The 17,668-nt window shown below is 42.2% G+C and overlaps 1 protein-coding gene across 1 annotated transcript in view; it reads right to left on the reverse strand.

The window, feature by feature from the left end:
- The window catches only part of nid2a (nidogen 2a (osteonidogen)), a 133,137-nt gene that overhangs the window by 75,927 nt on the left and 39,542 nt on the right, over positions 1-17,668 (reverse strand). The window contains exons 11-18 of the mRNA XM_080202687.1: positions 13,925-14,053; positions 11,908-12,153; positions 9,249-9,488; positions 7,697-7,936; positions 5,153-5,392; positions 3,536-3,775; positions 1,842-2,081; positions 285-524 (exon numbers count right to left, since the gene is read on the reverse strand). Coding sequence (XP_080058813.1) covers positions 285-524; positions 1,842-2,081; positions 3,536-3,775; positions 5,153-5,392; positions 7,697-7,936; positions 9,249-9,488; positions 11,908-12,153; positions 13,925-14,053 — 1,815 coding nt within the window. The remainder of the gene's footprint in view (positions 1-284; positions 525-1,841; positions 2,082-3,535; positions 3,776-5,152; positions 5,393-7,696; positions 7,937-9,248; positions 9,489-11,907; positions 12,154-13,924; positions 14,054-17,668) is intronic.

The following is a 17,668-nucleotide window of genomic DNA, read 5'->3' on the forward strand; positions in this document are numbered from 1 at the left end:
ATTGATCCACATTTATCTTTCAGTATTCAGTTCAGTGTGGGAGCTACTGTATCTTGGGCCACAGATCAGGGACAAGATGGGAAGAAGCAGCAGCAACACAAACCGACACTCCACAGCTACAAGAGATACCCAATGCCTCCATGAAATGTTCCTATGTTGATCAACTTCTATGAATGACACCAGGACCTGTTCCAATTCAGAACCACTTTTTAAAAAATGTCCTTCTTGACCTATCATCTTTGCTACAATACTGGTCGTTCTCCATATTTGAAACACTGACTGACCTGGTGCTTCACACTGTGGTTGGCCAGTTCCAGGTGCTGTCCGAGTCCCAGAAATTTCCTGTCCATTTTCATACACACACCAGCAGTAGCCTGTGCTGCCGTGACATTGCATAGGTCTGAAGTTCCCTTCTTCATCACACTGCGGGATATAGGCTCCAACAAGAGGTTCACGCAGGTTCATCTCTGCTCGCAGTCTGTCTCGTTGCTGCTCACAAGCTGTCTTTGGGCGTTCATTGGTTGCTAATCAAACAAAAAAAAACTGGTTTTGAAACAAATACAAATTACAAGTATGTATCCTTCATACAAGTTATGTAATATCTCTGCCTATGAACTGACTGTTTTACGCTTTAAATCCAACACATGATGTAGTTAACTTATCACCTCAAATTAATTCAAACTCTACCACCAGAAATATGCCAATAACCAAACAGGAGTGAGTATTTTGAGCTAGTTTAAATAGTTCATTTCTGACACAAATATTATCTGATAAATCTTCCTTATTGAGTATTTGTTGTGAGGAACTGCCTTGCCAGCGCTATCAGGCAAAACTTTCTCAGTGGCGCGCAACTGGAGCAAAATTGGTTTAAGTAGAATGTGACTATGAAGGTTTTTTTTATATTCAAGTATTGTGATTTCAGAGAAAACTTCATCCGGAGACCAAGATTTTGGGGAGAATTTTAATCTGACCACGTGGGTGGACCTGTGACAGAATGATGGGTGTAAAAGGGCTGAAATCGCCATTGGGTCGAGGATCCATCAGAATCCTGCAAACTCCACCAACCTCAGTGTGGTCTGCAGCACATGGGAATCCTCGGATGGACAGGCAGATTGATAAGTTAATTATGTTAAATTTTCATTACCAGCTTTTTAAATGCAGAATTCTGATTTTAACAGCAGTTACACAGATTTTTGAGACTTAATGGGATATGCCAGGGAAATCAGGCCAGAAATCTCCGACCTCGTCCAATGCTGGGATTTTCCGCTCCCGCTCCTCTGAACAGAGATTTGGCCGAGTGCCAAATTCCCCATTCTCATTGGCAGCAGCAGCGGAGCGTGAATGGCTGGAGAATTCTGGCCCATGGCGAGAGTTAATGGGATTAGAAAAGGCTGATCAAGGGACAGGCAAGAAAGGTTTTAAACACTAAGGTGTCACATCTATTTCCTTCCCTGATTTAAAAGCTTTTGCTCAGAGCAGCGATTCTGAAAGTGTGCATTTACTGCATTAAACACAATTTCCCAATACTTTGGAAGACAATTTGACTGTTCTGGAGTTTACACAGATTGATCCACATTTATCTTTCAGTATTCAGTTCAGTGTGGGAGCTACTTTATCTTGCACCACAGATCAGGGCCAAGATGGGAAGATGCAGCAGCAACACAAACAGGCACTCCACAGCTACAAGAGATACCCAATGCCTCCATCACCTGTTTCTGTGCTGATCAGTTTCTATGAATGACACCAGGATCTGTTCCAATTCAGAACCACTTTTTAAAAAAATGTCCTTCTTGACCTATCATCTTTGCTACAATATCTCTATATGTGAAACACTGACTGACCTGGTGCTTCACACTGTGGTTGGCCAGTTCCAGGTGCGGTCCGAGTCCCAGGAACTTCTTGTCCATTTTCATACACACACCAGCAGTAGCCTGTGCTGCCGTGACATTGCAGAGGCCTGAAGTTCCCTTCTTCATCACATTGAGGGATATAGGCTCCAACAAGGGGTTCACGCAGGTTCATCTCTGCTCGCAGTCTGTCTCGTTGCTGCTCACAAGCTGTCTTTGGGCGTTCGTTAATTGCTAATCAAACAAAAAATCTTATTTAGAAACAAATACAAATTACAAGCATCCTTTACACAAGTCATGTCACATCTCTTCCTGTGAACTGACTGCTGTCACCAGTTCATTTATATGCTTTAAATACAATCCATGATATAGTTAATTTATCACCCCAAATTGATTCAAATTCTACCATCACCAAAATTACAACTGTAGGGCATTTAAATGGTCATTGGATAAACATATGGATGAAATTGGAAAAGTGTAGGTTAGATGGACTTTAGATTGGTTTCACAGGTCGACGCAACATCGAAGGCTGAAGGGGCTGTACTGCGCTGTAATGTTCTATGTTATACTTTGAGCTAGTGTTAAATAGCTCATTTGTGACACAAATATTATTTGATAAATGTTCCTTATTGAGTGTTTGTTGTGAGGAATTGCCTTGCCAAAGGTATTAGGCAGAACTTTCCCAGTGGTGCTCGACTGGAATGAAATTGGTTTACTAGAATGTGACTGCGCAGGATTTTTTTTACATTGAAGTAATGTGACTTCAGAGAAAACTTCAACTGGAGACCAAGATTTTGGGGAGAATTTTAATCTGACCATGTGGGTGGACGTGCGAGAGAATGACGGGTGTACAAGGGCCAAAACTGCCATTAGGGTCGAAGATCCAGCAGCAATGCGCCAAACTCCACCAATCTCAGTGTGGTCTGCAGCACATGGGAATTCTCAATGGGACAGGAGGATTGGTAAGTTAAATATGTTAAATTTTCATTACCAGCTTTTTAAATGCAGAATTCTGATTTTAACAGCAGTTACACAGGTTTCTGAAACTTTATGGGATATGCCAGGGAAATCAGGCCAGAATTCTCCAACCTTGTCCGTGGCTGGGAATCTTCGGCCCTGCTGCTCTGAACAGAGATTTGGCTGAGTGCCAAATTCCCCGTTCTCATTGGCAGCAGCAGCGGAGCGTGAATGGCTGGAGAATTCTGGCCCATGGCGAGAGTTAATGGGATTAGAAAAGGCTGATCAAGGGACAGGCAAGAAAGGTTTTAAACACTAAGGTCCCACATCTATTTCCTTCCCTGATTTAAAAGCTCTTGCTCAGAGCATCAATTCTGAAAGTGTGCATTTACTGCATTAAACACAATTTCCCAATACTTTGGAAACCAATTTGACTGTTCTGTGGTTTACACAGATTGATCCACATTTATCTTTCAGTATTCAGTTCAGTGTGGGAGCTACTTTATCTTGCACCACAGATCAGGGACAAGATGGGAAGGAGCAGCAGCAACACAAAGAGACACTCCACAGCTACAAGAGATACCCGATGCCTCAATCACCTGTTTCTATGCTGATCACCTTCTATGAATGACACCAGGACCTGTTCCAATTCAGAACCACTTTTTAAAAAATGTCCTTCTTGATCTTTGCTACAATACTGGTCATTCTCCATATGTAAAACACTGACTGACCTGGTGCTCCACACTGTGGTTGACTGGTTCCAGGTGCTGTCCGAGTCCCAGGAATTTCTTGTCCATTTTCATACACACACCAGCAGTAGCCTGTGCTGCCGTGACATTGCAGAGGTCTGAAGTTCCCTTCTTCATCACACTGAGGGATATAGGCTCCAACAAGAGGCTCACGCAGGTTCATCTCTGCTCGCAGTCTGTCTCGATGATGTTCACAAGCTGTCTTTGGGCGTTCATTGGTTGCTAAACAAATTAAAAAACTGGTTTTGAAACAAATACAAATTACAAGCATCCCTTACATAAGTTATGTGACATCTTTTCCTGTGAACTGAGTGCTGTCACCAATTCATTTATACGTTTAAATACAACACACGATGTAGTTAATTTATCACCTCGAATTGATTCTAATTCTACTGCCAAGAATATGCCGATAACCACCAAGAGTTAGTATTTTGGACTATTGTAAAATAGCTCATTTGTGACATAAATATTATCAGATAAATTTTCCCGATTGAGAGTTTTTTGTTTGGAACTGCCTTGCCAGCGCTATCAGGCAGAACTTTCTCAGTGGTGCGCAACTGGAATGAAATTGGTTCAGTAGAATGTGACTGTGCAGGATATTTTTTTACATTGAAGTAATGTGATTTCAGAGAAAGCTTCATCTGGAGGTCATGATTTTGGGAAGAATTTTAATCTGACCATGTGGGTGGACTTGCGAGAGAATGACGGGCATAAAAGGGCTGAAACTGCCACTGGGTCGAGGAGCCAGCAGCAACCCACCAACCTCAGCGTAGTCTGCAGCACACAGGAATCCTTGGTGGGACAGGCAGATTGGTAAGTTAAATATGTTAAACTTTCATTACCAGCTTTTTAAATGCAGACAGCAGTTACACAGACTTCTGAGACTTTCTGGAATGTACCAGGGAAATCAGGCCAGAATTCTCTGACCTTGTCCGTGGCTGGGATTCTCCAGATCCGCTGCTCTGTACAGAGATTTGGCTGAGTGTAAAGTTCTCCATTCTCGTCGGCAGCAGCAGCAGGGACTGAATGGCTGGAGAATTCTGGCCCATGGCGAGAGTTAATGGGATTAGAAAAGGCTGATCGAGGATAGAAATGTTTTAAACACTAAGGTCTTGCATCTATTTCCTTCCCTGGTTTAAAAGCTTTGGCTCAGAGCATCGATTCTGAACGAGTTCATTCTCTGCATTAAACACAATTTTCCAATACTTTGGAAGCCAATTCGACTGTTCTGGGGTTTACACTGATTGACCCACACTTATCTTTCAGATCAATAGTGTCACACTCAGATTTCATGTCCTCCTGCCATCTTACTGGTCTTCCTGCAGGTGGTGTTCAACCAGTAACACAGGAGTTCAGTGTGGGACCTACTTTATCTTGTGCCACAGATCAGGGACAAGATGGGAAGCAGCAACACAAATAGACAATCCACAGCTACAAGGGAAAACTGTTGCCTCTATCACCTGTTTCTATGCTGATCAGTTTCTATGAATGACACCAGGACCTGTTCCAATTCAGAATCACCTTTTAAAAAAAATCCTTCTTGACCAATCATCTTTGCTACAATACTGGTCATTCTCCATATTTGAAACACTGACTGACCTGGTGCTTCACACTGTGGTTGACCAGTTCCAGGTGCTGTCTGAGTCCCAGGAACTTCTTGTCCATTTTCATACACACACCAGCAGTAGCCTGTGCTGCCGTGACATTGCATAGGTGTGAAGTTCCCTTCTTCATCACACTGAGGGATATAGGCTCCAACAAGAGGTTCACGCAGGTTCATCTCTGCTCGCAGTCTGTCTCGTTGCTGCTCACAAGCTGTCTTTGGACGTTCATTGGTTGCTAATCAAATTTAAAAGAAACTGGTTTTGAAAGAAATATAAATCACAAGTGTGCATCCCTCATACAAGTTGTGTGAACTGAGTGCTATCACTAATTAATTTATATGCTTTTAATACAACACATGATATAGTTAATTTATCACCTCAAATTAATTCAAATTCTACCACCAGGAATATGCCGATAACCACCTGGAGTTATTTTAGACTATTGTAAAATAGCTCATGTGTGACACAAACATTATCAGATAAATCTTCCTTATTGAGAATTTTGTTGTGAGGGACTGCCTTGTCAGCGCTATCAGGCAGAACTTTCTCAGTGGTGTGCAACTGGAATGAAATCGGTTTGGCAGAATGTGATTGTGAAGGATACTTTTTTTACATTAAGTAATGTGATTTAAGATAAAGCTTCAACTGGAGTTCAAGATTTTGGGGAGAATTTTAATCTGACCATGTGGGTGGACTTGCGAGAGAATGACGGGTGTAAAAGGGCTGAAATCGCCACTGGGTCGAGGATCCAGCAGCAATGTGCCAACTCCACCAACCTCAGCGTGGACTGCAGCATATGGGAATCCTCGGATGGACAGGCAGATTGGTAAGTTAGATATGTTAAACTTTCATTACCAGCTTTTTAAATGCAGAATTCTGATTTTAACAGCAGTTACACAGATTTCTGAGACTTTATGGGATACGACAGGGAAATCAGGCCAGAATTCTCCGATCTTGTCCACAGCTGGAATTCTCCGGTCCCGCTGTTCTGAACAGAGATTTGGCCAAATCCTCCATTCTTGTTGGCAGCAAGAGCGGGTCGTGAATGGCTGGAGAATTCTGGCCCATAGCGAGATTTAAGGGGATTAGAAAAGGCTGATCAAGGGACAGGCAAGAGATGGTTTAAACACTAAGGTCACTTCTATTTCCTTCCCTGATTTAAAAGATTTCATAAGAAGTCTCATAACACCAGGTTAAAGTCCAACAGGTTTATTTGGTAGCAAATGCCACTGGCTTTCAGGGTTCTGCTCCTTCGTTAGGTGAGTGGGCAGTTCTGATCACAAACAGGGCATATAAAGACACACATTCAGCTTACAGAATACTGATTAGAGTGCGGGTCTTTACAGCTAATCTGCTATTCAAGTCTTAAAGGTGCAGACAATGTGAGTGGAGATGGCATTAAGCATAAGTTAGAGATGTGTATTGTCTCCAGACAGGACAGTGAGATGCTGCAAGCCCAGGCAAGCTGTGGGAGTTATAAATAACGTGACATGAACCCAAGAACCCTGTTGAGGCCATCCTCATGTGTGTGGAACTCACACATGTCCCGAGGCATGATATATTGGGGAGACCACGCTGACGCTACAACAGCGGATGAATGAACACCACTCGACAATCACCAGGCAAGACACTTCCTGTTAAGGAACACTTCAGTGGTCACGGGCATTCGGCCTCTGATCTTCAGGTAAGCGTTCTCCAAGGCGGCCTTCACGACGCACGACAACGCAGAGTCGCTGAGCAGAGACTGATAGCCAAGTTCCACACACATGAGGACGGCCTTAACTGGGTTCTTGAGTTCATGTCACATTGTTTGTAACACCCGTGACTTGCCTGGGTTTGCAACATCTCGCTTACTGTCCTGTCTGGAGACAACTCTTTAACCTATGCTTAATCCTATCTCCACTCACACTGTCTGCACCTTTAAGACACAATTAGCTGTAAAGATTCACTTTTTAATCAGTATTCTGTAACCTGAGTGTGTGCCTTTATATGCCCTGTTTGTGATCAGAACTGCCCACTCACCTGACGAAGGGACATAACCCCAAAAGCTAGTGGCATTTGCTACAAATAAACCTGATGGACGTTAACCTGATGTTGTGAGACTTCTTACTGTGTTTACCCCAGTCCAACGCCAGCACCTCTACATCTTAAAAGATTTTGCTCAGAGCATCAATTCTAAAAGTATGCATTTACTGCATTAAACACAATTTCCCAATACTTTGGAAGACAATTTGACTGTTCTGGGGTTTACACAGATTGATCCACATTTATCTTTCAGAATTCAGTTCTGTGTGGGACCAACTTTATCTTGGACCACAGATCAGGGCCAAGATGGGAAGAAGCAGCAGCAACACAAACAGGCACTCCACAGCTACAAAAGATACCCAATGCCTCCATCACCTGTTTCTATGCTGATCAGTTTCTATGAATGACACCAAGACCTGTTTCAATTCAGACTCACTTTTTAAAGAATGTCCTTCTTGACCTATCATCTTTGCTACAATACTGGTCCTTCTCCATATTTGAAACACTGACTGACCTGGTGCTTCACACTGTGGTTGACCAGTTCCAGGTGCTGTCCGAGTTCCAGAAATTTCTTGTCCATTTTCATACACACACCAGCAGTAGCCTGTGCTACCGTGACATTGCATAGGTCTGAAGTTCCCTTCTTCATCACACTCAGGGATATAGGCTCCAACAAGAGGTTCACGCAGGTTCAACTCTGCTCGCAGTCTGTCTCGTTGCTGCTCACAAGCTGTCTTTGGGCGTTCATTGGTTGCTAAACAAATTAAAAAACTGGTTTTTGAAACAAATACAAATTACATGCATCCTTTACACAAGTCATGTGACATCTCTTCCTGTGAACTGACTGTAATCTCCAGTTCATTTCTATGCTTTAAATACAACACAAGATGTAGTTAATTTATCACCTCAAATTGATTCAAATTCTACTTTCACCAAGAATACACCTGTACAGTTAATATTTTGAGCTAGTGTTAAATAGCTCATTTCTGACACAAATACTATCTGATAAATCTTCCTTATTGAGTGTTTGTTGTGAGGAACTGCCTTGCCAGAGGTATCAGGCAGAACTTTCTCAGTGGTGCGCAACTGGAATGAAATTGGTTCAGTAGAATGTGACTGTGCAGGATATTTTTACATTGAAGTAATGTGATTTCAGAGAAAACTTCAACTGGAGACCAAGATTTTGGGGAGAATTTTAATCTGACCATGTGGGTGGACTTGCGAGAGAATGATGGGTGTAGAAGGGCTGAAACTGCCATTGGATTGAGGAGCCAGCAGCAACCCACCAAACTCCGCCAACCTCAATGTGGTCTGCAGTACATGGGAATCCTCGGAGGGACAGGCAGATTGGTAAGTTAAATATGTTAAACTTTCATTTTTAATTCTGATTTTAACAGCAGTTCCACAGATTTCTGAAACTTTATGGGATATACCAGGGAAATCAGGCCAGAAATCTCCGACCTTGTCCACCTGTTGGGATTCTCCAGTCCTGCTGCTCTGAACAGAGACTTGGCTGAGTGCCAAATACTCCGTTCTTATTGGCAGCAGCAGCGGGGAATGAATGCTGGAGAATTCTGGCCCATGGCGAGAGTTAATGGGATTAGAAAAGGCTAATCAAGGGACAGGCAAGAAAGGTTTTAAACACTAAGGTCTCACAACTATTTCCCTCCCTGATTTAAAAGCTTTTGGTCAGAGTATCAATTCTGAAAGTGTGCATTTACTGCATTAAACACAATTTCCCAATACTTTGGAAGACAATTTGACTGTTCTGGGGTTTACACAGATTGATCCACATTTATCTTTCAGTATTCAGTTCAGTGTGGGACCAACTTTATCTTGGACCACAGATCAGGGACAAGATGGGAAGAAGCAGCAGCAACACAAACAGGCACTCCACAGCTACAAGAGACACCCAATGCCTCAATCACCTGTTTCTACGCTGATCAGTTTCTATGAATGACACCAGGACCTGTTCCAATTCAGACTCACTTTTTAAAAAATGTCCTCTTGACCTATCATCTTTGCTACAATACTGGTCATTCTCCATATTTGAAACACCGACTGACCTGGTGCTTCACACTGTGGTTGACTGATTCCAGGTGCTGTCCGAGTCCCAGGAACTTCTTGTCCATTTTCATACACACACCAGCAGTAGCCTGTGCTGCCGTGACATTGCATAGGTCTGAAGTTCCCTTCTTCATCACACTCAGGGATATAGGCTCCAACAAGAGGTTCACGCAGGTTCAACTCTGATCGCAGTCTGTCTCGTTGCTGCTCACAAGCTGTCTTTGGGTGTTCATTGGTTGCTAATCGAATAAAAAAAAAACTGATTTTGAAACAAATACAAATTACAAGCATCCCTTACATAAGTCATGTGACATCTCTTCCTGTGAACTGACTGCTGTCACATGTTTATTTCTATGCTTTAAATCCAATACACGATATAGTTAATTTATCACCTCAAATTGATTCAAATTCTACCACCAGGAATATGCTGATAACCACCAGGAGTGAGTATTTTGGACTATTGTGAAATAGAACATTTGTGACATAAATATTATCAGATAAATCTTCCTTATTGAGTGTTTGTTGTGAGGAACTACCTTGCCAACGTTATCAGGCAGGACATTCTCAGTGGTGCGACTGAAATTGGTTCAGTAGAATGTGACTGTGGAGGATATTTTTACATTGAGTAATGTGATTTCAGAGAAAACTTCAACTGGAGACCAAGATTTTGGGGAGAAGTTTAATCTGACCATGTGGGTGGACTTGCGAGAGAATGACGGGTGTAAGAGGGTTGAAATTGCCATTGGGTTGAGGATCCAGCAGCAACCTGCCTATTTATATTATCTCCTTTAAAGTAATGAAACATCCCAAGATGTTTTACATGAACATTATAAACCAAGGTATGACATTGAGGCACATAAGGAGACGTTTGGTGAGATGAGCAAAAGTTTGGTCAGAGGCAGATTTTAAGAAGCATCTTGAGGGAGGAATGCAAGGTAGAAAGGCAGCAGGGCAGGTGATAGAGCAATTATAATTGGAAAGGCACAAGAGGCCAGATTTGGACAAGCAGAGATACCTTCGGAGGGTTGTGGGATTGGGAAATATAACAGAGAGAAAGAGGGACAAGGCCATGGAAAGATTTGAGAATTTTAAAATCAAGATTTTGCTTGACTGGGAGCCAATGTGGGTGAGCAAGCACAGGGCTGACAGAATGATCACAAGCAAACATACATCTGTACCCACCAAAATTTAGTATTTTCTACTCACTTTTATCTCAGCCAGCTGGTTTTAGTATTTTCAACTCAGCTTCATACAGACACAAAACTAAATGTTTGTGGTGATCATTAGAGAATTGTTAATTTATGAGAGTTTATTGTTTGGAATGATTACAGCTGAAATGTTTATAAAAAAAGCCTTAATTGGAAATTATCTAGTTGACAGAATGTTACCGATATTTATTTTTGTTGGATGTGATTGGGAACAAAATTAAAATCGATGGATAGGAAAACAGAAACAAATCATAGAGCTTCACTCCACCAAGGCACCCAAGAGCATAAGTCAGTCTTTCCCTGACACATTTAGATTTTTAACATGTCAAAGAGCAAATTACTGAAAGTGTCAGATGAACATCACAGCAATGGAAACCAGACACCTTGGGACTCGAGTCAAGCAACTGTATACCTCCTTAATCAATCAGATTGAAAGATTGTGAAAAAACAGCTTAATGACTGAACAATGTGCAGGCTGATTTGTAGTTAAGTCAGGGGCAGGAAAAGAAATAAATTGAGGTGAGACGTAATTAAGGAAAAATAAAACAAGTAAAAAGAAAAAAACTGAAAGGTTTACATTTTTAAATCTTCAACATCAATTAATACTTGAAAGAATGAGATTTCATACTAATGGTACAGATTGCAATTTTCAATGTTACAGAGTATGATTCACACATTTCACCATAAAGTGTAATTACACACAAAATGACTCAACTCTCTGACACATTGGGTGGGATTTTACAACCTCGCTGGTCACAAAACTGTAAAATCCTGTATAAGGTCAACTGAGCTTCCTATTGTCAGCCACTCGCCCACTACAATTCCCGTAGTAGGTGGGGCGGTAAAATTCTGGCCATATAGTTTTCTTTACTCCATTCGTGGAATGTGGGTGTTGTAGGCTGGACTAACATTTATTGTCCTAATTGCGCTTCAACTGCTTGCTTGTCTATCATTGTGGGAATTTAAGAGGCAACGACATTGCTGTGGGCTAGACCAGGTAAGGATGGCAGATTTCTTCCCTCAATGACATTAATGAATGAGATGGGCTTTCACGACAATCAACAATGGTCATTATTCAACTTTTCATTCCAGGTTTCACCAACTGCCATGTGGAATTTGAACCCAGGTCCTCAAAGCATAAGTCTCCGGATTACTACTGTACCACCATCTCCCTATCAAATACAACAACTTACTGCATTTCAATGGTGAGGCAGACAACAAGTTATTGCTTTCTGCATTTACTGAATTAAGATCTAACATTAAAAATTTCCACCTGGTTAGTTGTACCCCAAACGAGAAGTAAACAAACAACAGGAAATAAGCATTTGATAAACTGACAGAATGATGATTCTAAAGGACAGTGGAAATGTGGTTTTGCCTCATTTAGGATTTCAGTGATTCAGCAATTTAGTGAGATAACAACTGATTGATTTAAACGAGACTTGCTGACCTGGGAGGCCACACTGTGGTGGATTATTTCCAGGGAGTGTTCTGCTTCCAGGAATTTCCCTTCCCCATGCATCCACACACCAGCACTGGCCTGTACTGCTGTGGCACTGTCGGGGCCTGAAGTTGCCCTCCTCATCACACTGAGGAACATGCATTCCAAAGTGTGGTCGACTCCCTCGGGGGCTGAACTCTGCTTCCACTTCATCTCGCTGCTCCTCACAAGCAGTCTTTGGGCGTCCTGTAAGTTCTAAAGAAGGAGAACATTTCTGTCGACGCTGCACATCAATAAAGCGCTTCAGACTACAATAAGATCAAAGAAGTAGCGTTGCAATGCCATCCCACACCCACTTCCAATGTTGTACACTACAACTGTCCCAGATTCCCAGTCTGTACTGAGGCTTCTCGGAATGGGGAACATTTGGATATTACCACACCTCTACATTAGAGAGAGGAAAATTGGCCACAATTCACAATCCCTGGGCAGAGTCTTTTGGGAGCAGCATGTGTCTCAATGGTGGGACTGGAAGCATATGGGACTTCCACTTGTGGGGGGCAGCTAGCCATGCAATCATGTAGTGGCCAGCCAATTAGCCATTCAGAGTCCTGGGCATGAGACGGGCAGCAGAAAGGAAGTCACCAACTCTGCCATTATGTCGCTGTAATAATCTTACCAAGGTTAGTCTTCCATCACCAATCACCCTTTATTTACAGTGTGTTCAAAGTTCAGTGGCTACAGAGTGCGTGCGGGTCAGGCCTAAATCAGCCTTCCAGAGTGCAGCCAGCTGGTTTTAACCTCCTCGCTGTTCCTTCCTTATTGGGTGAGCCTCCACATGTCCAATAGAGGAGTTCACGGAGAGAACTACTGACAATTCCCCATTGGCATCATAATATAATAGGCACACGGTTAGCACTGCTGCCTCACAGCGCCAGAGACCCAGGTTTGATTCCCAGCTTGGATCACTGTTTGTGTGGAGTTTGCATATTCTCCCCGTGTCTGTGTGGGTTCCCTCTGGTGCTTCGGTTTCCTCCCACAGTCTGAAAGACGTGCTGGTTAGGTGCATTGATCTGAACAGGTGCCAAAGTGTAGCAACTAGGGGAATCTCACAGTAAGTTAATTGCAGTGTTAATGTAAGTCTTACTTGTGATATTAATAATTAAACTTTAACATCCCTCCCCATCAAGTCTATTTCTTCCCTAAGCCCACACCCCATGGGGGTGGGGGGGGGAACTTTTCTGCCATTTAACGATTGGCCTGGGGATCAATTGGAGGCAGGGCCAGATCAGGGGGTGTGAAGCGGATGGGAAACCTTTGCTTCCAAAGGGAATGCCATAAAGGCACTGACACTGGTTCTTCCTGAGGTCTTGCTTCAGTTGGGGGTGCCGGTCTCTCCCGCTTCCAAATCCGTGTCCTCGTGACCAAAGGGGCAGGCATGGGGTTGACCTCCGGGACATGAGTTAAAATTTATATAGTTGGCTTAAGGGAAGTGCCAAATTAAAATAAAATTGAACTTTTGACATTGTCATTTGGGACTATTGGCAGGGAGACATTGGCCAATTTTAACAATGGGCCTTGTCAGCACATTGCTGATCAAATTCCAGGGGCACTACTGTTTAAAGCAAGAGTACAATTCAAACTCACTTCTAGGCTCGTTTGTAGTTGTCAGAGCCAGAAAAGTACTCCTACTGTAGGGTAGCATTATAGATTCGTAGAATCCCTACAGTGCAGAAAGAGGCCATTCAGCCCCTCAAGTCTGCATCAACCCTCCGAAAGATTATCCCACTCAGTTTCTATTTTTTGCCCTAACCCCATAGCCCATGCATTTACCATGGATAATCCACCTAACTTGCCCATCTTTTGACACAAAGGGACAATTTAACATAGCCAATCCATCTAACCTGCACATATCTGAACTCTATACTCTACAGAAAATAATTCCCTTGCTTTTCCCAGTCCTTCAAATCAAATCCTGTCATAAAACACAATGCTACTGTAAAACGTAATGACTTTGGATTCTTACCAGGCTTTATCAATGTACAATGGACACCATCTCCTTTATAACCGGGGTTACACCGACAGGCAAATGAACCAGGAACATTGTAACAAGTTGCATCTGGATGACATAAACCCTCAGTACATTTATCAACAGCTGCAAGAAACCAACACAGGAATATGTTAGTCATGATATCCTCCCTCATATTTCCTTTGTGTTTCCATTACTATCCCACCTTTGGAGAATTACAGTTCCAACGTCAGAAACAATCCTTTCACCAAATGGCCATTCCTCATGTTGAAGCCTGGTACACAAATGCACATAAACTAGTCAGCCATGAGCTTGATCCTGTCCTTATCCAAACATGGATATATCCATCAGCAGTTAATGGATATCGCAGTGTGAGCATTCACTAATTCTGCTTCACTAGCTCAGTGACAACTGCAGAACTCCCACTGCTGCCTAATTTGACATCAACTAGTTCCAACATAGATAAGGGAAACAAGTCTCAGTGTAGATCACAAGTCCACATAAAGTGGTGCACTTATCCACAGAGAGAAACAGTCAAATATAAACAGCCAGTATCAGAGATAATCTCCCCACTGGAACCGTGTAATCAGTTGTCTTATCTGAGATGAAGCATGCTTTATTAAAGATAATACAATATAAAATATCATTAAAATGGTATGAACATCGTATTGTACATAATATTATGTAGTGTGTAGTATTAGGAGCGGCACAGTGGCACAGTGGTTAGCACTGCTGCCTCAGACCACCAAGGACCCGGGTTTGATTCCCAGCTTGAGTCACTGTCTGTGCGGAGGTGGCACATTCTCCCCGTGTCTGTGTTTTATTTATATTGTTTATAAAGTTTATTTATTTATGAGTCACAAGTAGGCTTACATTCACATTGCAGTGAAGTTACTGTGAAAAGCCCCTAGTCTCCAGCTCCTGTTCGGACACTGAGGGAGAATTTAGCATGGCCAATGCATCTAACCTGCACATTTTTGAACTGTAGGAGGAAACCAGAGCATCCAGAGGAAACCCATGCAGATACATGGAGAAAGTGCAATCTCCACACATCTCCAAGTTGACAGTCGAACCCAGCTCCCTGGCACTGTGAAGCAGCACTACTAATCACTGTGCCACCATGGGTTTCCTCCTACAGTCCAAAGATGTGCAAGTTAGGTGGATTGGCCATCTAAATTGTCCCTTAATGTCAGGGGGATAAATGTATAGATCATGGGGATAGGGCCTGGGTGGGATTGTGGTTTGTGCAGACTCGATGGGCTGAATGGCCTCCTTCTGCACTATAGGATTCTATGAGTCTATTATATATGATATCCCTAGCTAAAAACTCCATCCTTCCCCCTAGCAACTATTGACACTGAAACAAACTATTCACAATTTTAATGTCATGTTTGGCCCAAAGATGAGTTTCTGACCACATATCTACAACCATCCCCCAGTTGTCAACTTCAATATCCACCATTTTCATATCTTGCTTGCAGATGTCCATGGTAAAGGTATGGATGGTAAGTAGGTTATAACCCAGTTTATATGACAGCAGCTCAGCAAGATAACCATTGTTGGCTTAGCAATGAGTGTATGCTGATGAACGTAGCACACTCCAGGACATAAGAGTTGGCAGCCATGCTCTCCTCCACAGATATCACCTTATGCATTGTGTCAAATTTTGCTTCAAGTGCTACTGTGAAGGCCATCAAGACATTTGATTATGTTAAACATGCTACCAGAATGCAAATTGTTTCTGTTGTTATTTCTAGCATAAGTTCTCCAAACTCACCAATCCAATTATCCCATATGACTTTTTCCAAGATGGACAGAGTGATTGTAAATCCCTATTAGATACCAGGAGATTGTCCAGTTCTATTTGCAAATGTTACTTTGCTAAAAGCCTTTGGGCTAATTTTGCAACCCGCTGCTCAAAGAATCAGAGCTGCATTGTAGCTATCTCTGACCCATGCTCCCTCTGAATGTGGTATTAATCCTACTATTTTAGTTTATATTTAACTTTTTGGTGGTCTTATGGGAATTTATTGCATTCAAATTCTAAAAATGTAAAAGGATTATATACTCTTCAGAGTGCTTTTAGCTATCTTTATTTATTCATTGTAAGCCTAACATTGTTCTGGAGTGTGCGAGCATACTGGTAGCTTTGACTGTGAATGTCACAGGCCTATTACAACGCTGTGTTAGTTACGCATGTCAACATAGTTTTTTTTGTTCATATGCTTCAATCAGAAACCCCAAAATTTTACAAAATGTTTTACTTTCAAAGGTGATACTTCCACTTGCTGACAATTTTAGAAATCACAGAATTCCTTCAGAAGAGGCTATTCTGCCCATCAAATCTTCACTGACTCTCTGAAAGAGCACCTACCTAGACCTAATCCCCCATCCTAACTCCGTAACCTCACACATTCAGCATTATCAATCCACCTACCCTGCACATTTTAGATATCAAGGGATACATTTAGCACGGCCAATCCACCTGACATTGTTGGACTGTGGGAGAAAACTGGAGCACCCAGATGAAATCCACACAGAGACAGGGAGAACATGCAAACTCCACGTGCAAACAGTCACCTGAGATTGGAATCAAACCCAGGTCGCTGGTGCTACGAGGCAGCAGTGCTAACTACTGTGCCACCGTGCCATCATAAAACAGTAACTCTGCTCATTACAGTTTTGGGAGTAGAGCGAAAGTTCTTTCCACAATTACTGAATTTTCTACATTATAATAAAACATGAATGTTTCTCTGCTTATTTGTAAGTGATGATGTGGAGATGCCGGCGTTAGACTGGGGTAACTCCCAGCCACCTAATGAAGGGACAGGCTGTCCCGAAAGCTTGCGGCTTTTGCTACAAATAAACCTGTTTGGACTTTAAACTGGTGTTGTGAGATTTCTTTCTATTTGTAAGTAGTTATGGCCAGAAAATATCAAAACATCCCTATCCATAGATAAATGGAACAAATGTTTGTGTGATTAAAAGTATAATTAATTGCTTTAATACACAAAGCACCAGTTTTCTGAAAGTTGCACATCTACAAATGACAGGTCATAAAGTAAAGGGATAATTCTCAGAATTTCACAATAAATACTAATTTAATTCTAATCTAGTGTTAATATATGTTGCAAGTTAATATATTTAGCTTACACTGTGATTTTCAAAGTTCTTATGTAAAGGGAGATACACATAGCAAAAAAAAACTGACTGCACAGATCTTGTATTCATACATTAACTGGCTGACCTCTCATGGCATCACACAGTGGACCTGGAGTGTAGTTATGAGCTACAATGGGGGCCCATTGTGCGCTAGTGATTAGGACACTGTTGGAGTGCAGGAGAAACAGTGGAGAAATGGGAATCAAGAAATAAAGCGTAGTGGAGAGGGCAGCGGGTTACAGAGTGTTAAAATTGAAAACACTCAGCCTCAGAGTTGTTGTCTTATTTGTTCTAAAGTACCAGAGTCAGCATAAATTTCTATGGCAGTTGCTTTCTGAACCCAATAGCCAAGCAGACTATATCTGGGAGGAAACATGTCCTTTTGTACTCATGCCAACTTCCTATTAATTTGCATTCTAAATTTAAAATTTAAAATTGTGCTGTCCTTCCTTGGTATTTAAAATCGGCGTGAAATTGGTTTTGGGCCATAGTCTGAGGGCTGTACAGTGCTAACAGTGGTTAGCACTGCTGCCTCACAGCATCAGGAACCCAGGTTCAATTCCTGGCTTGGGTCACTGT

This window comes from Carcharhinus amblyrhynchos, chromosome 14 (assembly GCF_965287045.1).
Source record: "Carcharhinus amblyrhynchos chromosome 14, sCarAmb.v2.hapA, whole genome shotgun sequence".
NCBI classification, from domain to species: domain Eukaryota; kingdom Metazoa; phylum Chordata; class Chondrichthyes; order Carcharhiniformes; family Carcharhinidae; genus Carcharhinus; species Carcharhinus amblyrhynchos.